At 36.8% G+C, this 22972-nt stretch overlaps 1 protein-coding gene across 1 annotated transcript; it reads left to right on the forward strand.

Annotated features, from left to right (window-relative positions):
- The first annotated feature begins 1466 nt into the window (after nucleotides 1-1466).
- LOC146922336 (LEAF RUST 10 DISEASE-RESISTANCE LOCUS RECEPTOR-LIKE PROTEIN KINASE-like 1.1) lies at nucleotides 1467-4593 on the forward strand. Its single transcript, XM_085715330.1, has 4 exons — nucleotides 1467-2076; nucleotides 2189-2245; nucleotides 2605-2871; nucleotides 3406-4593. Exons 1-4 carry the CDS (start codon nucleotides 1638-1640, stop codon nucleotides 4317-4319), a joined length of 1677 nt encoding a protein of 558 aa, XP_085571456.1. The 5' UTR covers nucleotides 1467-1637; the 3' UTR covers nucleotides 4320-4593.
- Nucleotides 4594-22972: the final 18379 nt, after the last annotated feature.

The raw sequence follows: 22972 nt of genomic DNA on the forward strand, positions 1-22972 counted from the left end.
TTATTATGAGTTTAAAATTGGAATTTATTAACAAAAATTTCGTGTCACTTGACAAGTGGACGCCATGTCAATCAAAATGACCATGGTAATGTTGATTAGGACTTTTGTTGATCTAACTCGTATAAATTTGATTGTAGGGACTAATGCTACAAATGGTTAATATATAGGGGGACTAAAGTTCATATATATTTATTCTAATGTTAAAAAATGCTGAATTTGTATGGTACGTAACGTCAGATATCTGCTACTTCTATGCCTGCCGTTGCAAATTTTAGCTGTTCTTTTGTTAGTGTGTGAACTCGTGACCTTCTTTTCACTCTTAAGTCCAAAATCTATCTACCTTCTTATAACAACAAAAAAAAAAAAATTGTATGTTTATGTGAAACACTGGTGTTTAGTTTCCAGTGTGGGAGTATATACAATTCTAATCTATGAAATTTTGCATCAACTTCTGTTAGTTTGGTTTGTGGTTTGGTCATGGTTAGGTGTTGAGCATTCAAGATATAATCTTTAGGGTGCGTTTGGTTTGCAAAACAGTAAATCTTGAATAGAACGGTATAAGACGGAATAGCACAACACAAGGTAGAACGACGCATGACAAATTTTTATAGCATTGAATATTTTTTTTTGTTTTATACGATTTTTGGGGGACGAAATGCCATTTTGGTATTTTAGACAACTTGTACGTGGGACAAAAAGTTGTCTTGTGGTTTGGTGAGGGACAAAAATATCGGTTTTGTCTCGTCAGATTGCCTCCCGGTTTGTCCAATACCCGAAACAGCTTTTTACAAATCAAACACCTGGACAACCTGAGTTGGTACGTCCCTGTCCTACAAATATGATTCAATTTTAGAACTAAAAAGATAAAGATCACATATTGAATAAAGTAGATGAAGAAATTTGATGTTTTTGAGATGAAAATGGTAACCGATTGTAATAAAAAAACCTATCAATGAAACATGCATTACTACCCAATGATGAATTGGAGGTAATTTATCTCTAATGACAACTATGATTCGATTACGAAAGGAAAGAGATGAAGATTACATGTTGAATGAGAGATATGAAGAAATATAATGTTTTTGAGATGAAAATGGTGACTGGTTGGAATAATAAATATGAAGAAAATGAATTTTTTTCTTTGATAGAGGTAAATTACCTCCAATTTATTGAGGGGTAACGTAAAAAAAATAAAATCTTATGCCATATTATTATTTTAATAAAGTTTTTATTGCCTTTTTCAAACCAAAAAATGATAATGTCCAAACCTTATGTTCCTCGGACCATATAGCCACCTTATCAATTTGATTTAAAAATACAATAAACCACAACCACATATGAACAATGTGATCAATTTTGTGCACAAAATTCTACCGTGTGCATCTGTGGTGGACTCTACGACGTAAACTCGGGGTTCCATGAAATGGACAATTAGTACAAAAGTCACGTAATGGAATTCTCAATACACACTTTCTGGCCAATTTCTCAAGTTTTTTAAGTCAATTTTCCAAGTCAAGTCAACTACCGTAATGAACACACCTAATAGACAAAATTACAATAGAATTGTATCTTATATAATATAATATAATTCATATTCATTCATTCTTATTCTCCTTAATTCATCCTGAAATTTTTTAATGTCTTCCAACTTTGTGTTATGTTTCCTCTTCTTATTCTCCTATTTTCTGCTTCTTCTCTCTGCTTCACCTGAATGGGATAGAAAATGTGCAACTTCTTGTGGATATCTTGGGGAAATCCCCTTCCCCTTCACAACCGTTAATAAAACAGAATGTGGATTTTACAACATAAGTGGTTGTGACAACGACAGTCCGGAGAAAACAATTCAATTCAGAGACCAAACCTATATAATTGAAAGCATCAACCACAGTCATGAGTACAACTCAATCATTATTATCAATGGCCGCGATTCCTCTAAACATGACTTAGACATGCCAGCATTCAGACTTACATTTGATTTAGAGTTTTGTGAAGGCTGTTTTAGTGCAGGAGGCTCATGCAAACCAGTAGATTTTGAGTTTTGTAGAGACTGTTCTATAAATTTCAGCTGTATCCCTGGTAACTACATTATTCTATTGCTCATTCTTTTGCTGTTCGAGATTGTATGTTTGAATATGCTCACGACGATAATGTAAACTCATTTTGATTTCTTCTAATTTCTACTATGTAGCACCACCATTTCAGATTTATAAGAGAAAGGCACGACATCTGAAGGCTGCAGCGATAGGTTCTGTTTTCTTACCCTTTTGATTGTGATCAGTACTGTTTTTTTTTACTTTACTAAAATAAAACAAGTTTCATTGATAAAACTATTTATTTCTCTTAAATTTAACGGCTTTAATAGTGTCTACATCAATGAAACCGCTATATATTAGAATCCATGCTTGAAATTAAGATTTTGAATCCGATGATGTTTTGTTTTTCTTTTCATGACGATGGCTATAGTATAATCGCAATAACCAAAAATGTTTTATGTATATATGGATGTCACCTTTATCACACAAGAGTGACACACATCAGTTTATAAGCCCTTACATATAATTATAGAGTGCATAGATTGATCTAGCTTTTCTATTTCTAACACAGGTTTATCTATTGGACTGGCAACCGTGATTGCAATTGCATTGTTTGTTATGATTCGGTTTCTGTACTATCGGGGAATCAAATCTTCAGCTGTCAAAAACCAATCAAGAACAAATTATCATGGTCTCTCAAGAAATACAACAATCCCAGAAAATGGAGCTGTCTACTTTGGGATTCCCGTCTTCTCCTATGAGGAGCTCAAAGAGGCAACAAACAACTTTGATAAAGCTAGAGAGCTTGGAGAAGGAGGCTTTGGTACTATTTATTACGGTGAGGGACTCATGATTAATTATTGCACACGTTTGTTCATAAAGGATTGTATCAGTTTTTCATGAGACATATGTTTCCAGAACATATTTATTTTTATCTTTTATGTTTTGCAAGTGTTGTCCAGGAATATCCATAGTCTATGCAAAGGTTTTAATTGCGATTGTGATCGCTTCACAATCTTTGATATTGCAAAGAATTACAGTCAAATGCACGACCACAATGAAGGTCAAAAATATATAAAAATATTTTGATGTCACATAACATAGTTCTTTCAAAATCCCAAGTCTATCATGGTCTAACCTTATAACAGGATTTACTGTCTGAACAATTTAGGTTAATCTTAATATAGGTTAATCTCCATCCATCAGATTACATATATCTTTTTTGGGTGAACCAGTTTAGCTTTGCTTTAATAATGATATGCTGATGCTAGTTTTTTGAACATTCTTTAATGTTAATTATGTACAAAATTTCCTAAAATTAAGTTAAATATGCATTGGTGAGTAACATCAATTTTGATTCCTCATCAACCAGGAAAGCTTGGAGATGGACGTGAAGTTGCAGTGAAGCGCCTATTTGAGCGCAACTACAGACCAGTAGAATCATTCACAAATGAAATTCAGATTCTCACACGCATGCGCCACAGAAATCTTGTATCCCTTTATGGCTGCACTTCACGCCATAGCCGTGAGTTGCTGTTAGTCTACGAATACATCCCAAACGGAACAGTTAGTAACCATCTCCATGACAAGAAAGCCGACCAAAGCTCATCATTACCATGGTCAGTGAGAATGAAAATAGCCATAGAAACTGCCAGTGCATTAACTTATCTCCATGCTTCTGATGTCATTCACCGAGACGTGAAAACCACCAACATTCTCCTTGACAACAGTTTCTGTGTTAAGGTTGCCGATTTTGGTCTTTCGAGACTATACCCTAATGATGTCACACACGTCTCCACAGCGCCGAGAGGAACACCAGGCTATGTTGATCCAGAATATCGCTTATGCTACCAGCTAACAAGCAAGAGCGATGTATATAGCTTCGGCGTTGTTCTTGTTGAGCTAATATCATCTTTGCCAGCAGTTGATTTGACAAGGGATAGAGATGACATTAAGTTGGCAAATCTAGCCCTAAGGAAGATTCGAAGAAGGGAATTTTGTGACTTGATTGATCCTTCTCTTGGTGTTCAGACAGACGAGAGATTAAAAAATGTGATAACTTCTGTTGCGGAATTGGCTTTTCAGTGTTTGCAAGAGGAGAAGGAATTGAGACCTACTATGTCTGAAGTGTTGGAGGTGCTGCAGGGAATTGAAAGCAGGAAGGATGAGGCAGGGAATCACGACGGGATTGATTTTCATCCTGAAGTAGGAGTAGCACAAAGTTATGTACATCCATCAGTTCCTAACACTTGGATGACGCCACGACGCCATCAACAAACACTTTGATGAAAATGGTATTAAGATTGATGCATCAAATATGTTAATGACTAGCCAGTTAGTCTTCGATTTCAAGCATTTGTACATGCTTATGCTCATTGAGAGGTTCATAAATTCTATATATAGCATATAATTCTAGTGACAGATGATATTTGTTTGTTGAATATGATTGTATTATAAAAACATGGAAGTTAGGATTTTTATGTTTTTCATCCAAAAGATAAAAATTATGCCTCTTTATACATGAAGGTCTAAAATGAAGTGTGTGCTTTGTTTTCCAAAAGGTTCTATAGTGCTGTTGAAAGTGAGAAAGTAAGCCTTGTCAATACTGTTATACCGGTAAGCTCTTTTCCATTCATGAATCTCAACACTGTTATTGACAAGGTACGTAAGTTGTTAGTTCAAGTCATTATAGAATTTGGTGTGGCTACGTGAAATATAGGTTCAGAAATCCTTATTCCAATGGTGTTTCAGCCAATTTCTTGGTGTATTCGGTTCAGATTTCTTTGTACAAGACGATGGAATCCATAATTTCTCGATTCTTCAACTCTTTTCCGTTTCTCAAAGGCATGTCCATGGAAGTTTTTGCTTCCATTAGATTCTGTCAATCTGAAATCCAACCCGGTTATGAAGAAATCTTTCGCACAAGCTCTCTGAACAATGTGCGATTTGCATCTTAGCCAATTTCCGATGAAATCCGTCAATGCTACACCATTGTTGAAAATGATATCATTTCTAACTCTCCAAATCTCATTTATCAAACAATCAAAATGTACAAACAAATTTGGAGGCATAATAAAATTAAAATCTAGCCACAACATTACCTTCAACCACACCAAGGAAACCACTTGACAATGGAGGAATAAAAGAGTAGACGTTTCAGCCTCACTACAACAAACTATGTGGAGGAATATTAGCAGAAACCATAACAAACCACCTAGGCTTTGTTTGGGAGTTTGAAGGGGAGGGGGAAACAAGGGCTTTGGGGGTGGGAAATATAGAGGGAAATGGAGAAATCTTTCTGATTTTTTTGAAAGAGGGTTTTTTTGAGAATAATAAACTAATGTTTATGATTCATATATTTTTAGTATTAAGAATATTATAACATCATAGAATAAATTTGAAGAATTCATATAAACCCTCCTAAACCCCCAAAAACTCTCCTTCAATACAACTTTTTATTTTCCCAAATGAGGAGGGTTTTGTATTATGAAGAAAAATTAATCCTCTAAAGTCCTCCCTCCTAATGTATTCTATTTCTTCCACTTCATCCATCCTTTTTCCCAAAACCCTCCCCTCCCTTCCCCTCAAAACTCACAGACAAAACCTAGTGTTGATTTTTGTGCACACCAAAATATGAATTGTTCTGCATTTGCTTTATTTTGAGACCAAATATACCTGAAGACTCCACTGTCCCTCCTAAAACAAGCTGCATGACGGAATATCTACTTTTAAAAAAACACATTACCTTTTTATAAAAAATAAAAAATTAATACACATTATTGTTTTGCATACATTAAAAATGAGGAATTTTTACATCATTGATTTTTGTTATTTTACCAATAAAAAATGGTATATATTAACAAAATTAGGAAGTCTCCGAAGCATAACGTGTGCCTAAGAAACTCCTAAAGAAACAACCATACAATGTTACACATCAGCTTAGCCAATGCCCAAACATAACAAAGGGCTTGACCACCACGAAGTAAAGGCAAAAACAAAGTACTGTGTTACTAGCCTTAATCCACCATAATGAGTAGTGCTTTACTTTATCTAACAATTTATCTATGAAACTTTGGACATTATTAAACAATCTATTGTTACAATCATTCCATATAGTCCAAGCACAAAGTAACCATACTAGCCGCATAAATACGTGAGGGTTTGGTCCCGACACACCAAGCCGAGGACCGCACCGCATGCCATAACAAACCGTAAAAATCACACGATAAGAATAAATGCCGAGATGTCTCAAAGTGAGCACACCTTGCCGGATAGCCCGCATCAACGTACGAAATAATCGCGATCCGAGAAGATTTGACCTTGTAGGCAACCGATTCCGCAATAACCTCCAAGCAAAAATGGACACCTACAAAGGAACTTCTTTATGCCAAATCAAATCCGCCATCTGTTCACCCCGGGGGACGTCCCGAGATGTGAGAAGCCGGTAAGCACCACGAACCATGTAACCTCGCACAAGGATCTAGCCGAGCTGCTAGGAATCTGTAACATTAAACCGCAATGATACATTGTGACGTAATGTGACACCCTCCCTAAATCTCTTCCTCCCATACCCACAACCGTCTCCTCCATCTCCATGTCGCCCCCCTCCTCCCAACCGAGAGCCGACATAAGCGATATAGTGCAATACTTATGGACAACTAGCTCAAAAAATGCCTAAAACGCACACCCAAGGGAACTCCTCCTAACCACGGATCATGCTAGAAAAAAGTGTCGGCACCATCACCCACCTTTCAAGAGACACAGTTACGGAACCACCTGCCACTAACACGGCTTACACCATCTCTAATTTTGGCTACCTCCCACCACCAAGAAGAACCATTCCGGCCCCCTACCTCCGACCTCTCCACCTCCTCACCATACCTCGCAACTAAGACCATATACCAAAAACTCCTCCTCGCCACTAATAAACGCCAACACCACTTTCCTAACAAAGCATAATTAAACTCCCGTAATCGCCTCACCTCCAACCCTCCATGCTCCTTACGAGAACAAATAATATTCAAACTAATCCAAGTAATTTTCTTATGATCGTCACCCCTCATTTTTTTATTATTAAAAAATAGATTCAATGGAAGAAATTATATTTGAGGGAGCCTTGAAGAAGGAAAGAGCGTAGACGGGTAGATAGGTTAGGACCGGCATAAGAAGAATTAAACGGCCACCAAACGACAAAAACCGACTTTTGAAACCGGACGGTCTAGACGACTAGGATCACCGCCGATGAAGAGACCCAAATACACAAACAACCATCATTGATTGATTTTCAAATGAACATATTATTTTACTTTGTATTAATTACTTTTGAGGATGCTAAAATAAAATGAAAAAGCTTTTGAGGAGTTAAATCTCCACAAGAGATTTACTTTTCGCAGCTCAATTTTTTTCTATCTTCTGAGCTTTTAGTTTGTGGATTTAGTACCGCATGTACTCTCTTACATTTTTAGTATAGTACTTATTGCGGTCATGTTCATTTTCAATATATATATATAGTACCCTATTGTTTGAAAGTATGTAGAAATTATACTTTTAAAGATTGGTTTAGTTAATTGTGTTTTATACGGAAGCCATATTTTTATTGTTCTAAGAAAGATTGGACGGTACATTTTTTCTAAAGTTAAAATAGAATAAATTGACTCAAAAACCTGAAATTCCAGTACATGGAGTGCAGAAAAACCAGCAAAGCAAGTACTAAATTACATCGAATCAGCAAGCGAAATGCGAAATCAAAAAAGGCTAAAGCGCCGTGATGACAAGATAATTTCAAGAAAAGCTAAAGGATTAATTTACCACATGTGATATGTAGGAGCGAAATTAATTCGATTCGCTTTCCGCCACTAGTAAGACATGGTGGTACATTGACAAATGAAAGAATTTTGATACAAATTTATTGAGAGCAGGAATTTTGATACAATTGTTCTTAATTAACAAATTAATTATTTTTATTACGCAAATTGCTATTTGTGAACTCTACTTTAAGAAACAACATTTTCAGAAGAAAAAAAAAGTGACTTGGAGCAACAACCTCCTTTTGGTGCGTTTCCTCCTTCATGGCAGCGTACTTCTCGAGGTAGTTCAAGTGCAAAATTGATGCCGCTTTTTCGAACAACCGGAATATCACAGGTTTGTGCATGTGCATCCGCGATGAAGGGGCAGTTTTTGGGCTTGCTAAGGTTATTCCATTGCCGGTTATGTATAACGTTATTGTAGGGGAAGCTATGGATCTGTACCATGCTTTAGAGTGACTAAGTGATATGAGATTTGATAATGTCGATTTTGCATTGGATTCAAAATCTATAGTGGATGCCTTCAACAATCCTTTCCCGAATATTTCTGAATTTGGTCTCATTATTTTTGCATGTAGAAGTCTTTTAAACTTAAAGTTCACAAACTCAAATGTCGATTTTAATCGGAGACAAGTGAATGATGTAGCTCACGCGTTGGGGCAGCCACATTATTAGCTAGTCCCACCACTTATTCTTATGTACCTTGTTGTATTGAACATCCGATTATTAATGAAATGCTATAAGCATCTTTTATTAAAAAAAAAAAAAAGTGATTTCATTGTCTATGTCTACAATCACTCAAAATTAAAAGTTCGTAATCAAGAAACATATAAAGCTACGCTCACATATAAAACTGAAATTAATATATTCCTCAAGAAAAATTAATGCGTGATGTGTTTAGTAAATATGGTTAGTGTAAAAAGCAATATTCGTACAATAAAATAGTATATATGCAATGGGTTGGATCGGATAACCCAAACGAAAAAAATATAAGAGTAATATAATGCATAATAGGTTGAACTCTTTCATCTGATTTCAAACCAAGAATTTTCCAATGTGTATGAGTTTTTTAGTCTTTAACACTTCTTCTACAAATAAAAAAAAAGTAACAAAGTTTCCCCACAAAAAATATTATAATCCAACAAATTTTCTTAAAAATAAATAAATAATGGAGCACTCCTAAAAAAAATGGAGCAAGAATTAAATTTTATCTTCTAATGCATTTTATAAAGAATATAATTGTTTGTGTTTCATATAAAATTCATGCATTTTCACAAACACAAATTGTCAAAATCTTATAATTAGTTCCTGAAACAAACAAGTATATCCAAAGAAAATAAAATGTATTTGATATAGATATAGATGAATGATGGGAGTTTTGAATGATATATACCTTTGAAGCAAGAAAGTAAGAAAAAATCACATGTATAATTGCATTCAAACAAACTAATATTTTTTTTAAACTGAGATAAGTAAACACAAAATAGATTTTGTTTTTTATAAAATCACTACAAAATAATTCTTCAAGTTTTTGATTTTCAGAATCACATGTATCTTAATATGTAACAAATGAGCCCTATGAGGGGTTTTGTATAATTTCTTTAAGAAACAAAATCACTTTTTTTACCTCTAAAAAATACTCTCTCCGTTTCAAAATACATGTCCAAGTCAACCACTACACATATGCCAATGCACAATTTTGACCGTTAATATCTTTAATTATCTAAAGTAAAAAATTATAAAAATTTAATATTTTAAAAATATTTGCCGAGACAAATCAAACATCTTACATGCTAATATTTGTATTTATACATTAGTTAAGAATTATGGTCAAAGTAAGTCAAGTGAATAGTGCACTTTGAAAAAATTGGACATGTATTTTGAAACGGAAGGAGTATATTCTTTCTAAAAAAGTATTGTATCTGTAAAGATATATTATGATTATCCATTTATTGTAACTAGCGTCCGGACGGGCACTCCCGTGCCCATCCGTCCGCTTTTTCTACTACGCTAACGTATGTATATACTTGATATTTTTTTTTGTATAAATTGTTTTTAATTTATCATATATGGGAAGAGTGAATGTAAGCGATGAATTTACTAAAAAATATGAGATTTAAGAAACAAATAATAGGAATAGAAGAAATGAGACAACGTTATTGTATTTGATTCGGAATGAAGGAGAAATATGTACCTTTTTGAACCCTTATGAAATATTGTTTTTCAGCCTTATGCAATCCCAGGATAAAGCAACCCTCCAAATCTTAATTATGACTACTCTCTGCATAAAGAGAACTCACCAAAACAACATAAAAAATTGCTTATTATACTACTCGGAGTACATAAATCAACTCTCGATTAGTGTATCATATTACATCAAACAAAATTGAATGAATATGTTAAAGGAAGTTTATAAATTGATTATATCAGAATGAATTATTGAGTGTTGTACCAAAAAAAAAATGAATTATTTGAGTGTCATTTGAAAGGATACCAAAAGACATATCAAACTAAACTAATACTGCTATGCACATCATCATGGATTATATACTTATATTTACCTTTTTTTTTTTTTTTTTCTTTCTTCCATGTATTCTATTTATATTTAAGGGGATGTCATTGCCTCAATCAAAATTATGCCTCTTCCCATTCCCTTGATTAAACACGCCTGATTGAACATTCCCTCAATATAATGAATTTTTAAACGAATATTTGCAAACACTAAGTTATGTTACTACTTCCTTTTCTTATTGAGTAAATTTCTTTTGAAACTAAGCTGTTACATGTATGAAAAGTATATAGGGTTAATTATGTTTCTAGTCCCTATAAAATAGTGACCTTGTAAGTTTAGTCCTTACTTAATTTTAATAGCATTTTTAGTCCCTAATTTTGTTTTTTTGCCCCGAGTATAAGTCCCTACTCAATTCAAATTTGTTTAATTTATGCTTAAACTCTTAAATTTTTGAACAATTTTTTGCAGACATGTTTAGAACATTACTAAAAGTTCCTCCGCAAAAAATTATCGCAAAATTTGATTTCTACATCCAGATTTTATTACTTTTTATCTTTAACTTTTGTCGTTTTAAAAAATTCATATTTAATTCATTTCATGTCCGAAAATTCTAAATTTTAGTAAACGAACCTTTCATAGTGTTCTAATCTTGTCTCAAAAAAATCGTTCAAAAATTTAAGAGTTTAAGGATAATTAATCAAACTTTGTTTTAGCAGGAACTAAAATTATAAGTAAATTTTTTTTTATAGGGACTAAAAATGCTATTAAAATTAAGTAAGAACTAAACTTACAAGGTCGCTATTTTATAGGGACTAGAAACATAATTAACCCAAGTATATATTACCTTGCAAATTCATCTAATCAAAATGGGCTTCACTAAGGCCCCCAAAATTCATTTATTGATTCATGCAATCCAAATGCCTTGTTGTATTCATCCTTAAATAAAAGAATGGCATATGAGTTACTATGGAATGGTTGAAAACACATAAAATAAAGGGAACCAAAATGAAGAATGCAAAAACACATATCAATTACTTTGAATCTTTCTACAATCCACCGTCAAAATAAAAATTGTAAAACCGACAAATGTTTGTAAAACGTAAAATTAAAATTCACAATAAAAGATGATAAGAAGCAAATTTCTAGATGAAATGATATGTAAATTGCAGCGGAGAATAACAATGAGCTTACCTTTTAAACTGATTCCGTTTTGATTTGGTCATGTTCCTTGTGCTTTTTTACTTGCTGTTTTAGAAATACTTTGCAGCACATACTCTTACGGTGGCCAAGAATAACATAATTTGACCATCTTCTCCTTTTCGCATATATTTATGTTCATCATTACCCCGTAGTGCTTCTTTCTCTCTTCCAGGTTCATTATACTTTTGAACTTTAAGAGTAAAAGTAAATTGGACACAAATTCATCAATAATCAAACACTCAAAACCGAAATTTGCACACTAAAAAACAAAATTAAAAATAACAGTGGCAATTCCGTTGTTAAAAGGTCAAAACTAAATATTACTGAATTAAAAAAGGGAATTATGCGTGATTTCTGTAAAAGGGAATTAAAAAAGATTAGAGAAGAAATGTGACAATACCTTAATCACTCAGTGCCGCAATGGTAACCGTACAGTAGACTCCACTGGTTCGCTCATCCTCATGATTGCCATTCTTTGATTTCACTTTATTCTCTATTTTTATGCGGTTAGTGTTGTGCAAATAAAAAGGATGAACATATCAATCCTCCACCTTCTCTTTTAACATGAAGAGCAGTTGCGTTAACATGAAAAGCAGTTGCGTTTCTTTTTAAAATATGGTAACCACCTTCCACCTGTTTAGTTTTTTTTGAATATTTGCAAAAGGTGAGGGGCAAAAAGGGTAAGAAAATAGGCTACACCAAAATTAAGTTTTTCCTTTATTAATAGTTATAGATTATATTGTATTTATTGTAATAGTAATTAGTATTTATGTGTAATTATTTTTTATGTTTATTTGTCTACAAATCCTATAATATAAATAGGACCACCTACTTGTACTTGAGACAGACATTGAATATACAAGTATTTAACATATCTTCCCGAGTTTCTACATGGTATCAAGAGCTTAGGTTTCTTTTTCTTTTCTTCCGAGTAAATTTCCCTTGGTTCCCCATCGCTGCAATTTTTCTTTTTGATTCAGTTTGTTTGGTGCTTTTCCAATTCTTGAAATATGTTTTCATTCATCTACCGCCACTGCCAATAACACGTAGAACATATCCTAACACCATTTGCATCACCTTTTCAATTTGTGACATCATCAACCCAATTCTACAAAATTCCACTCAAGAGTTAGTCACGTGAATTGCAACAATTTTTTTCATTCTTTATTAATGGAGAAATTCGTTGACGTATCTACGACAGAATTGTGTGGTTATTGCCGTAAGCATGGGCATTCTATTTCTGATTGTCCCGCCGTTGAATGTTATAACTGTCTGAAAAAGGGTCATATTTCTTCAAATTGTTGCCTGCAAGACAGTAGGACATTTGATTCAAAATTGTCCCACTCGTCCTCTACGATCAGATGAGCATAGGAATCAACGGCGTCACAACTCTTCTGGGTCTCTATTTACCACTGCTGCTGCAAATGAAACTATTGGAACTATTGAATCTTCTCCGTCTGCTTTCTCTATCACAAACATTGAGTCTCTTCTTCGACAACTTCCTCATGGTAATACTCCCGCCGCTCTTTCAACCCCACCAGGTAATACTAATGGTATTTTGACTGCGCTTGCTTTGTAACCACACGACATCTGCGTCCCATTTATTTTCTTCCCTATCTAAAAATGACATTAACCGATCTATCCACACCGCTGATGGATCACTTATGCATGTAAGCCATACGAGTTCGTCTCTCAATCTAATTTAAGTCTACCCGACACATATCTTATTCCTAAACTAAATTTTAACCTTATCTCTGTCGGCCAATTATGTGACCTTGGTTATGAAATTACTTTCTCTTCCTCTCGAATGTCATGTGCGGGATCCGCGGAGGACAACTCATAGGACCGGGCGTAAGATCGGAAGGTTATACGAGCTCACTTAACCGCATATTCCTATTGTGCCAAACATTTGTCTTGCTTCCACACATTCTTCCATTCAACTTTGGCATCGCCGTCTTGCCCATAGTTCTATCGGTAAATTGCGTCCTCTAGTGTCTCAAGGTTATTTAGGATCTGTCACTAATGAGTCTTTTGATTGTACCGCTTGTCGAATTGCTAAACAACCAACCTTATCTTTCAATAAAGTACTTCTATTTCAGCTTCACCATTTGATCTAGTGCACTCGATATTTGGGGTCTGCTCCCACACCTACTATGGGAGGTTCTCGGTATTTTGTCATATTTATGGATGATTATTCTCGCTTTACATGGATATATATATATATATATATATATATATGATGAAAAATAGATGCGGACTTCCTCAAATTTACATCAATTTTGCCAAAATGATTCAAACACAATTTTCTAAAGTCATTAAAGTTTTCCGGCGAGATAATGCCATGGAATATCGTGATTCTAAACTCTTGAATTTTCTTAGTGAGCAGGGTACCTTGTCCGAATTTTCTTGTCCATACACATCTCAACAAAATGGTCGTGCTTTGAGAGAAAGCATCGTCACATTCTTGACTCGGTCCGTGCCATGTTTATCTCGGCCTCTTGTCCGAACGTGCTTGGGGTGAAGCCGCTCTTACCGCTTGTACATATAATCAATCGTCTCCCTTCCTCTATACTTGGTAACATATCTCCTTTTGAGTGTCTATATCTCGCTATGTCGTGGTTATAAATCACTTAAGGTGTTTGGTTGTGCTTGTTTTGTCCTCCTTGACCTCATGAATATACTAAACTTGAGCCCCGTGCTCGTCCGTGTTGTTTTCTTGGTTATGGCACCGAACACAAAGGTTATCGATGTTGGGATCCAATATCCCAACGCATTCGCATCTCTCGTCTTATTGTCTTTTGGGAACATATAATGTTCTCTTCCTTGTCAAAGTTTAAGTCAATCCCGTCTACTTCCACTCCTCTCTTTACCAACCCCGATGTTGACCTTTTTCCTAGTGACACACATGCATGTACTAAGGTATATGCAGGTGTTATACCCTAATTTTGGACCTAAAAATACTAGCTCAATTCTTCTTTTCTTGTATTTCAAGTCATTTGATATGTCTGCGATCAATTGCACCTTCCTCTCGCATCTTATTTCAATGTTACTTGCAAAATTCATGAAAAAGGGCATTTTAGTCATTTCCTATGTTAAAATTTCTTTCAATCATTGAAAATTGTTTGAGCCCTGTCAATTGGTTTGAATAGGCCCTTATTTCAATCCCATGTTAAAATCTATTCCAAAAAAATCACGAGTTGAAGTCATTTTGAGTCGGTTTAGCCCCCGGGGCATTTCGGTCATTTCCTGTGTTAAAACCCTGTTTAATCCTTAAAAATTGTCTCTGAGTCTTTTAATTTTGCTTGCATAAACTCTTGCTTTAATTCCATGTCAAAAACCATTTTAAAATTGCATTTGAGTCGTTTTGAGTCGTTTTAGTCCCCGGGGCATTTTGGTCTTTTCACACGAAATTTTGGCAGAGAGAAGTTACTTTAAAGTACCTCATTTAGGTAATTGGTTCGTTTTAGTCCGTTTTGTTATTTTTAATCGTTTCACTTTACGTTTTGTCAAATTTACCAATTTTTAGTCCAATTTTATTTTTAATTTTTCTTAAAGTCCTCAAACTTCTAATAATTGCATCCAAGTCCTTTTTGTTTCTAAATTATTTTAAGTCCTTTTATTAAAATTGCAAAACAGTCCATATCTTGTCCAAGTTTGTTTTTTAGCCTTTTTTTTAAATTTGCGGGATGGTCCTTTTAAGTTTCCGTAATTGCGAGATTGGTCCTTTGATTTTAAGAAATTGCAGATCGGTCCCTTAAAGCAACAAGTCTAGAATTCGGTCCAATTTTAGTCCAAGATCACGTGGCAGCCATACATTGGCTCGTAGGTCCACATGTCAGGCCTATATAAGGCCGTGTCATCAATGCAACAAGATACACGAATCAATCACAAAGTGCCAACTCAACAAACACATTTTCCTCATTCTCTTTCTTCTCTCAAAGATCAAAATCCTAACTAACTCCGAAATTACCAAGAACACGAAGAACATTCACGAAACCCTAACTTCACCAGAATCAAAATTAAGCCAAATTGAAGTAAATTCATCGAAGTTCTCGAGATTCATCACGAATCATCATCATCGAACTATTGAACTCGCAATTCAAGCACAAATTCCAAGAATCCGTACGATCACGGTTCGGAGAGGTGAGAAGGAAAGAGATCGAAGCGAGAATCACATCGAAGAAGAAGAAGAAGAGAATAAGCTGATTTATTTTCAGTTCAAGAGCTTACCGAAGTATTCGCAAGGATCTCTTGTTCGAATCTCCGTTCAAAATCCGGGTATATTCAAAAAACCTTCTCGTTTTAGCTTACAATCATCATCGAAGGTCCATAAACAAAAGTAAACGGTGAAACAACGTGGATTAACAAGTTTAGAACTTGTTCTTGCGAAAAAGTTCAAAAGGATTCGAAAAGCTTTGAAACCGAACCCTAAAAATGTAATTCATGAAGATTCACCGTTTATTTGCGAAATACGAGTTCAAATCCATAATCGATGAAGAAGATAGAGTAGATTAGGGTTTCGTTTCAAGAGATTCGAAAAAGTTTTGAAAACCTAAAACCGAATAGTTCAATTGTAGATCTACTCGATCTAAGCCTCTTTTCAAGAAAACAGTTTTGAAATCATAAAGAGAAGAGAAAGAGCTTTAAGAATATGTATATGGTTTCTAGATCGGAGTAGATTGAAACTCCGACGCGGCGGCGCCACCACCGGCCACCACGTCGGAGAAAGGAAGAAGATGAAGATCATCAGGTGAGAGATGAGAGCTTCTATCTCTAAGGTTTAACCTAGAGAGAGAAACGAGTGAGGAGAGTGAAGTTCGGACCGGTCCTTGTGCTTTTAAAAGGACGTGAACCGGATCGGTTCACTTGAACCAAGCCCGGTTCACTCCCGGACCATATGCTTGCACCGTTTGATCTAGGGTTCCGTGAACTGGATCAATCCAACGTCCCCGGTACGTTTGGATGATCCAGGATCCATTTCCCTTTGGGCCTGGGTTTCTTCTTTTCGTTTTCTTATGTTTTTTGCTATGTGCAATCGTTTTTCTTGCTATTGGAACCCCCGCCTTGCCTAAAATTCTCATAAAAATTCCATAAATTTTTCCATATGTTTTTTGATATTTTTCTTAACCTTTTTGTGATTTTTTATGTGTTAAATCTTGATAAAAATATGTGTAGCATTTTTTTTTAATTTGTTTACTATTCTTGTTAAAATTTGTGATTTTCTTGTACATTTTTAAGTCCAAAAATCCTTTAAAAATTCTAAAAATTTTCATATATATTTCTTGATAATTTTGTAGTGTTTTTGTGATGATTTTTGCATATTAAAAATTGATAAAAAAAATAATGTGTTGATTTTCTTACTATTTTGTGATGTTTTGAATTAAAGGCTTGTGAAAATTGCTTGATTCTAATTCCAATTTCTTGATAAATGTTTGTGACCTATACCATATGATTTTGTGAAGTTTTAGCTACTGTTTATATGTGCTTTTGCTGCATGTGTGTGAATTTTGCTTAATTGCTTGGTTTGCAAGTTATGTTTGCGAATAAATAATGCATATATGTCTAAATTCACTTTAAAAATGTCAAGTTCATCATGTTGTCTTGATTCTCATTCTAAAATTTGAGTTTATGCCTTTAAAAAATGTGATGAATCATGAGAATCATAGGCCATAGGATCCTTGTATTTTTGAAGTGGGTTATTAGCTATATTTTGCATTATCTTGTGTTGATCTCTATGTTCTTGGTATAATGTTTCCCTTGCTTTACTTTTACCATATGCTACTAACAATTTCATTGTGTTCCATTCATTTCATAAACATTTCATACTCCCTCTCACATTCTTAGTCCTTATTTTTCTTGCATTTTACAATTCATGCAATACTTAGAATGTAAAGACTTAGGAATTTTGTATTTTACTTCATGCAATTTTAAATTCTTGCAAGACCATAGAATGTAAATTAGGGCATGATGTAAAGGACAATGGACTCTAATGATGTACACCGACACAAGCACCGACACATGCACACACATCACATAGATATTGCTAGATGTATGGCTAGGATATGCATGTTTAGATGTATGTTTAGTATTGAATGCTTTAGATGTATGCTTAGGATTTACACTTAGAAAAATCAATTTTCTAAAAAACTTGAACAACATCACTTGAAAACCTTTTCCAAAAAATATAGGAGTCAAAACTCCTTTGCATTTTCTTTTTATTTTCTTAATCAAATTTCAATGGAAATTAATCATACTTGACTTTTTTCCAAAATGACTAATTCAACTTCACAATTTCACAATCTTATGCCCTTGAGGCCTCTCTCTCTCATTCTTCAAATTCCAATTTTCAAACTTAAAATCAACCAACAAAAACAAAAACATTTTTGGAAGAGAACTACGGTGGATTTGATCCCTTAAAAGGGTACGTATGCAAGGAATCAAAATTCCTTCAATTCAAATAAAATAAAAATTCAAACATCTTCTTCTCTCTCCAATTCTTCACTTAGAAAACTCTTAGGTTTAAATAAACACTTTCAAAGTAGCATTTAAAAATAAAGCGCACGCGTAGAAAGTAAAGACGGTTCCTAGAGGATACTATAGTCGTTATGGGTGCCTAACACCTTCCCGTAGCGAAAACAACTCCCGGACCTCGATTCTCAAGGGTTTTGCTTATTTTTTCCCTTCCCAAGAAAAAAAATGAGATATCAAAGGTTAAAAAGGTTCAAACGTAATCAATGTTTGACACCCGAAAACCAAGATAAAACAGTGGCGACTTCACCGGGGGGATTCGAGAGTTACGCCTAGTCTTTATTTCCACGTTTGCGCTTTGTTTTTACTTGTTTCTTTTACTTGCTTCCTATGTGAATAAATGTTTAAATTCTTGCAAACGTGTGGGGTGAGAATATCAAAAGTCCTACACCCGGGCTGAGTGAACTTAGGATTTAGGGGGGATATAATCGACAATTCATTCGGGGGTTGCCTCGTGTTTTGGATTATGCGATCAATCCCACATAGCTGAGGTATTTTGGGGGTGATGTTGTCGGCGCGTGTTGTCACGTTTAGGCACTTTACTTCTAATTGTTATATGACGCTATGGACCGTAGATAACCGAACTCATCTATGGCCATTTTTCTAGGATGTAGTACGGAGATTAAACCGAGTGTTGTCTCGAGTTTTAGTCGTCACGCGATACTACACTCAAGTTAGACCTTCTCACGGATAATCATGGAGTGAGTGTTTGTCTCGTGACACCCATGATATACGTCGGAGAGGTTGCAACTTGGGATCTTTTTAGAACCCGGTTACTATTTCCTAAAACCCTAGTTTCATAGGACAACGTGTCTACCCTTGACTCCTTGACTTTGAATCTTAACCCTCCATGTTTTCTCCGTACTTGAATGTGATCATGCATACATGCATACATGCATAAAACTTTTATCCATGCACTTATCGAAGGGCTTAGACAAATTGAATTTGTAAACATTGTAGGAATGGGAAAGACGAAGTCCTACAAGTTCAAGGAAGTGGATTTGGCTAGTTTGAGAGATTTGGCACTCAAGATCGAGGATCCGGCGGTTTCCGACATCGTTACGGGGCCTTACTTACTATTCTCCGGACTAATGTGGATGAGAAGCTTGTGCACACTCTAGTGCAATTCTATGATCGGGAGTATCGGTGCTTTACTTTTCCCGACTTTTAGTTGGTGCCTACTCTTGCTTGATGGGTCTCGTCTATTGCTAAAGGGGTACCCTTCGCGGGACTTGAGAATCCTCCCACTCCATTGGTTATTGCTAAGGATCTCTATCTCAAGACCACCGATGTCTCCAAGAATCTTGTCACTAAGGCTCACATCCGAGGGTTCTCTTCAAAGTACCTACTCGAGAAAGCCAACCTCAAAACCACTTGTCGGGACACTCTTGAGGCTATTCTTGCACTCCTCATCTATGGGCTTATTCTCTTTCCAAATCTTGATGACTTCGTGGACATGAATGCTATTATGATCTTCCACTCCAAGAATCCGGTTCCTACTTTGCTAGCCGACACATACCATGCTATTCACGATCGATCCGGCAAGGGTCGTGGATACATTCTTTGTTGTGTACCTCTCCTCTATAGGTGGTTTATTTCGCACCTTCCGAAGTCTTTTCATGCCAATTCGAGAACTGGACTATTTCACGAGAGGATCATGGCTCTCACTCCTAATGAAGTGGTTTGGCTCACTCCCGCTTCTAGAATCAAGGAAATCATCTTCGGTGGTGGGAAGTTTCTTAATGTACCTCTTCTTGGTACCCGGGGTGGAATCAACTATAACCTGGAGCTCGCCTTGCGACAATTTGGTTTCTGATGAAAGAAAAGCCCATCAATCTTGCTACATCTCCGTACTTCTTTCACTACTCCAATGCATCCACAGGGAATAAGAGAGCATTTCATAGAGGCTTGGTCCAAGCTTCGGAAGAAAGAGGTGAAGCATATGGGTGTGAGATCCGGTGTTGCTCATGAGGCCTATACCCAGTGGGTGATAAACCAAGCCGAGAAGATTGGTATGCCTTACCCCGCCATGAGATATGTGTACGCATCTATTCCAACCATGCCTTTGCCTCTATTACCACCTACTCAGGAGAAGTATCGGGAGCACCTAGCTATGGAGAGCCGAGAGAAGCATCGGTGGAGGACTAGATACTATGAGGCCGAGAACTTGATTATGACTTTGGATGGAAAGGATGAGCGGAGAAGACTTATGAGGTGTTGACATTGAAGAAAGAGTTGGCTAAAGCTAGGAAGGAAATTGAAGAAAAGGATAGGTTGCTTATGAGAGACTCCAAGAGGGCTAGGGGTGCCCGTAACTTCTATGCACGATCTGCGGCTATGAGTCCGGGTCCGAGTCCGAGGATGATGCTTCCACTTCCTATGCTTGAGGATTTCGTTTCTTGTTATTTCCAGTTGTTTATGTTGTTTTACATTTCAAAGTCTATCCCTTGGCTTAGTATTTCAAAGGGAATCATCTTGTCGGACTCTATGATGTTTGTTTGTTTTGTCCGGGTTTGATGTTTCAATTGTTTAGTAATGTTTACAAGCTTCTAATTTGTCTAAAAAACCCTTCGATAACATAAGAAGAGTATTTTTGCATATGCATTAACACATCTCATGCATCATATGCATTCATTGGTCACAAAAGACTTCTCTCGTGCTCATTGCCTCCTGGTTTCTTCGCCGCAGCCCGAAAAGTGGCTCGTGCTCGTAAGGTTTACCAACCAGATAGAGTTCATCAAACAAGATTTTACGGGAGAAGAAACATGGCTAACTTTGAAGAAGAAAATGCTCGGCTCCGTGCCGAATTGGCTGCTATGAAAGAATACTTGGCTAAGGCTCATGACGATATGTCTACCATGATGGCCGCACAAGAACAACCAGCCACATCTCGTTCAGCTTTCTACCGAAGTGATTCCATCTATCCCACTGTCTACCGTGGTGTACGATGCTCGGTTTGTTATGCCCAATGGACATCCTTATGGACTCCCATCTTTCTATGCTCCTAATACCGCGGCCGGTATTTCGGTATTGGCAATCAAGGACGGATCCCCGTGACAACTTTTGCTACTACACCCACTTCTATGCCTCAAGTGACTACCGTTGTTACCGACCCCGTCGTACACACCGTGCAACAGGTAATTGATGTTGATACTCCGCGTGGACAAGACCCTATAATGGAAGCTATGAGAAGACAGGTTAAGAGAGTTGGCCGGAGAACTCCGTGAGGTCAAGGCTAGCCGTGGGAACGGTGTCTGCTAAGGCTCGTGATCTATGCTTAGTATCCCGATTTGAGGTTCCTAAGAAGTTCAAAGTGCCGGATTTTCACAAATACAATGGATCTTCTTGTCCACATAGCCATGTCATTCGGTATGTCCGAAAGATGGCCAACTACGCGGATAATGATGCGGCGATGATCCACTCGCTTCCGGGATAGCTTGATGGAAGATGCGGCAGACCGGGTACACTAGTTTGAGCAAAGACAATATCCATACTTTTGAGGAACTTGCTGTCTGCTTTTGAAAATCACTATGAGTTCAACACCCGCTTGAAGCCAAATAGGGATTCTCTTAAATCTTTGTCTCAAAAGTCGGAGATGAAACCTTCCGTGAATATGCTCGAGAGATGGAGAGGGGCAGCTGCCCGTGTTTCTCCTCGGCTTGATGAGGAAGAATTGACACAGGACATTCCCGAAAACTTTGAAGAAGGAATATGTTGAAAGAATGATAGTCTCGCTCCGAATAATTTCTCCGACATGGTTACTATGGGAACTCGTCTAGAGGAGGCCGTCGAGAGGGTATCATTGTTCTTGAAAAGGGGGAATCTTCGGCTAGCGCACCTAAGAAGTACGGTAATGGCCACCATAAGAGGAAGGAATCTGAAGTAGGGATGGTATCCGGTAATCCGCCCACACCCGCTAATGCTACTCGAGTACCTTTGCCCCGTCAATACATGCGGTACTCTCAACATCCCTTTTTCCCACCATTCTACCAAGAATACCCTCTCGCCACCGGGTCAACCACCGGTGCCGTTAATGCCATTGCTCAACAAGTACAACAACAGCCTCCCGCCCAACAACAACGGCAGCAACAACGGGGTCCTCGGCCTAAGACTTATTTTCCACCAATACCAATGCGGTATACCGATCTGCTCCCAACTCTACTTGCTAAGGGCCACCGCGTCACCGGACCAGGCAAGCCTCCGCCTACACCATTGCCTCCCGGGTTCCGACGGGATCTCACATGTGAATTCCATCGGGGCGCTCAAGGCCACGATGTTGAGGGTTGTTATGCTGCGAAGTATATTGTAAAAGACCCGATGGACGAGAGGACGGTTGACTTTTGAAAATAGTGTTCCTCACGTCCTTGACAATCCACTTCCAAATCATGCTGCTGTTAACATGATCGAGGCCTTTGAAAGAGTTCATGTTCCTAGAGAGGCTCCCATGTTGAATGTCCGTAATGTTGCTACTCCTTCGGTGCCACTACATGTCAAACTTTGCCAAGCCTCTTTGTTTAATCACGATCATGCTTCTTGTTCGAATGTCTTCAAAATCCTATGGAACATTGCGTGGTGCAAGATGATATACGAGCCTAATGGATAGCAAGCACTTGATTGCCGGTGATGTTTGTGTAATTGTGCCGGTATTTCATGATTCTCCTGCTAAAAGTACATCTCGGACCGGGAATGTTGAACCTTTGGTGATCGGGTTACACGGTCCCGGTATCCTATGCCTCTACAAAGGCAATCCCTTACAAGTACGATGCAACCATGATTGAGAATGGAGTGGAAGTGCCTCTGGTATCCCCGGCTACGGTTGATAATGTTGCCGGAGAAATTACGGCTACGAGAAGCGGAAAAGTCCGTCCACCCTTGTTCCAAAAGAAGGTGGTTAC

Source organism: Medicago sativa, chromosome 5 (genome assembly GCF_051527215.1).
Source record: "Medicago sativa cultivar Bolivia chromosome 5, Bolivia_mono, whole genome shotgun sequence".
Lineage (NCBI taxonomy): Eukaryota > Viridiplantae > Streptophyta > Magnoliopsida > Fabales > Fabaceae > Medicago > Medicago sativa.

Bases quoted from the DNA above. Each gene is read 5' to 3' on its own strand.
- LOC146922336 (XM_085715330.1), top strand. From the start codon at position 1,638: ATGTCTTCCAACTTTGTGTTATGTTTCCTCTTCTTATTCTCCTATTTT. The intron at 2,077-2,188 runs GTAACTACATTA...TCTACTATGTAG, and splicing joins AAATTTCAGCTGTATCCCTG to CACCACCATTTCAGATTTAT. The intron at 2,246-2,604 runs GTTCTGTTTTCT...TTTCTAACACAG, and splicing joins TCTGAAGGCTGCAGCGATAG to GTTTATCTATTGGACTGGCA.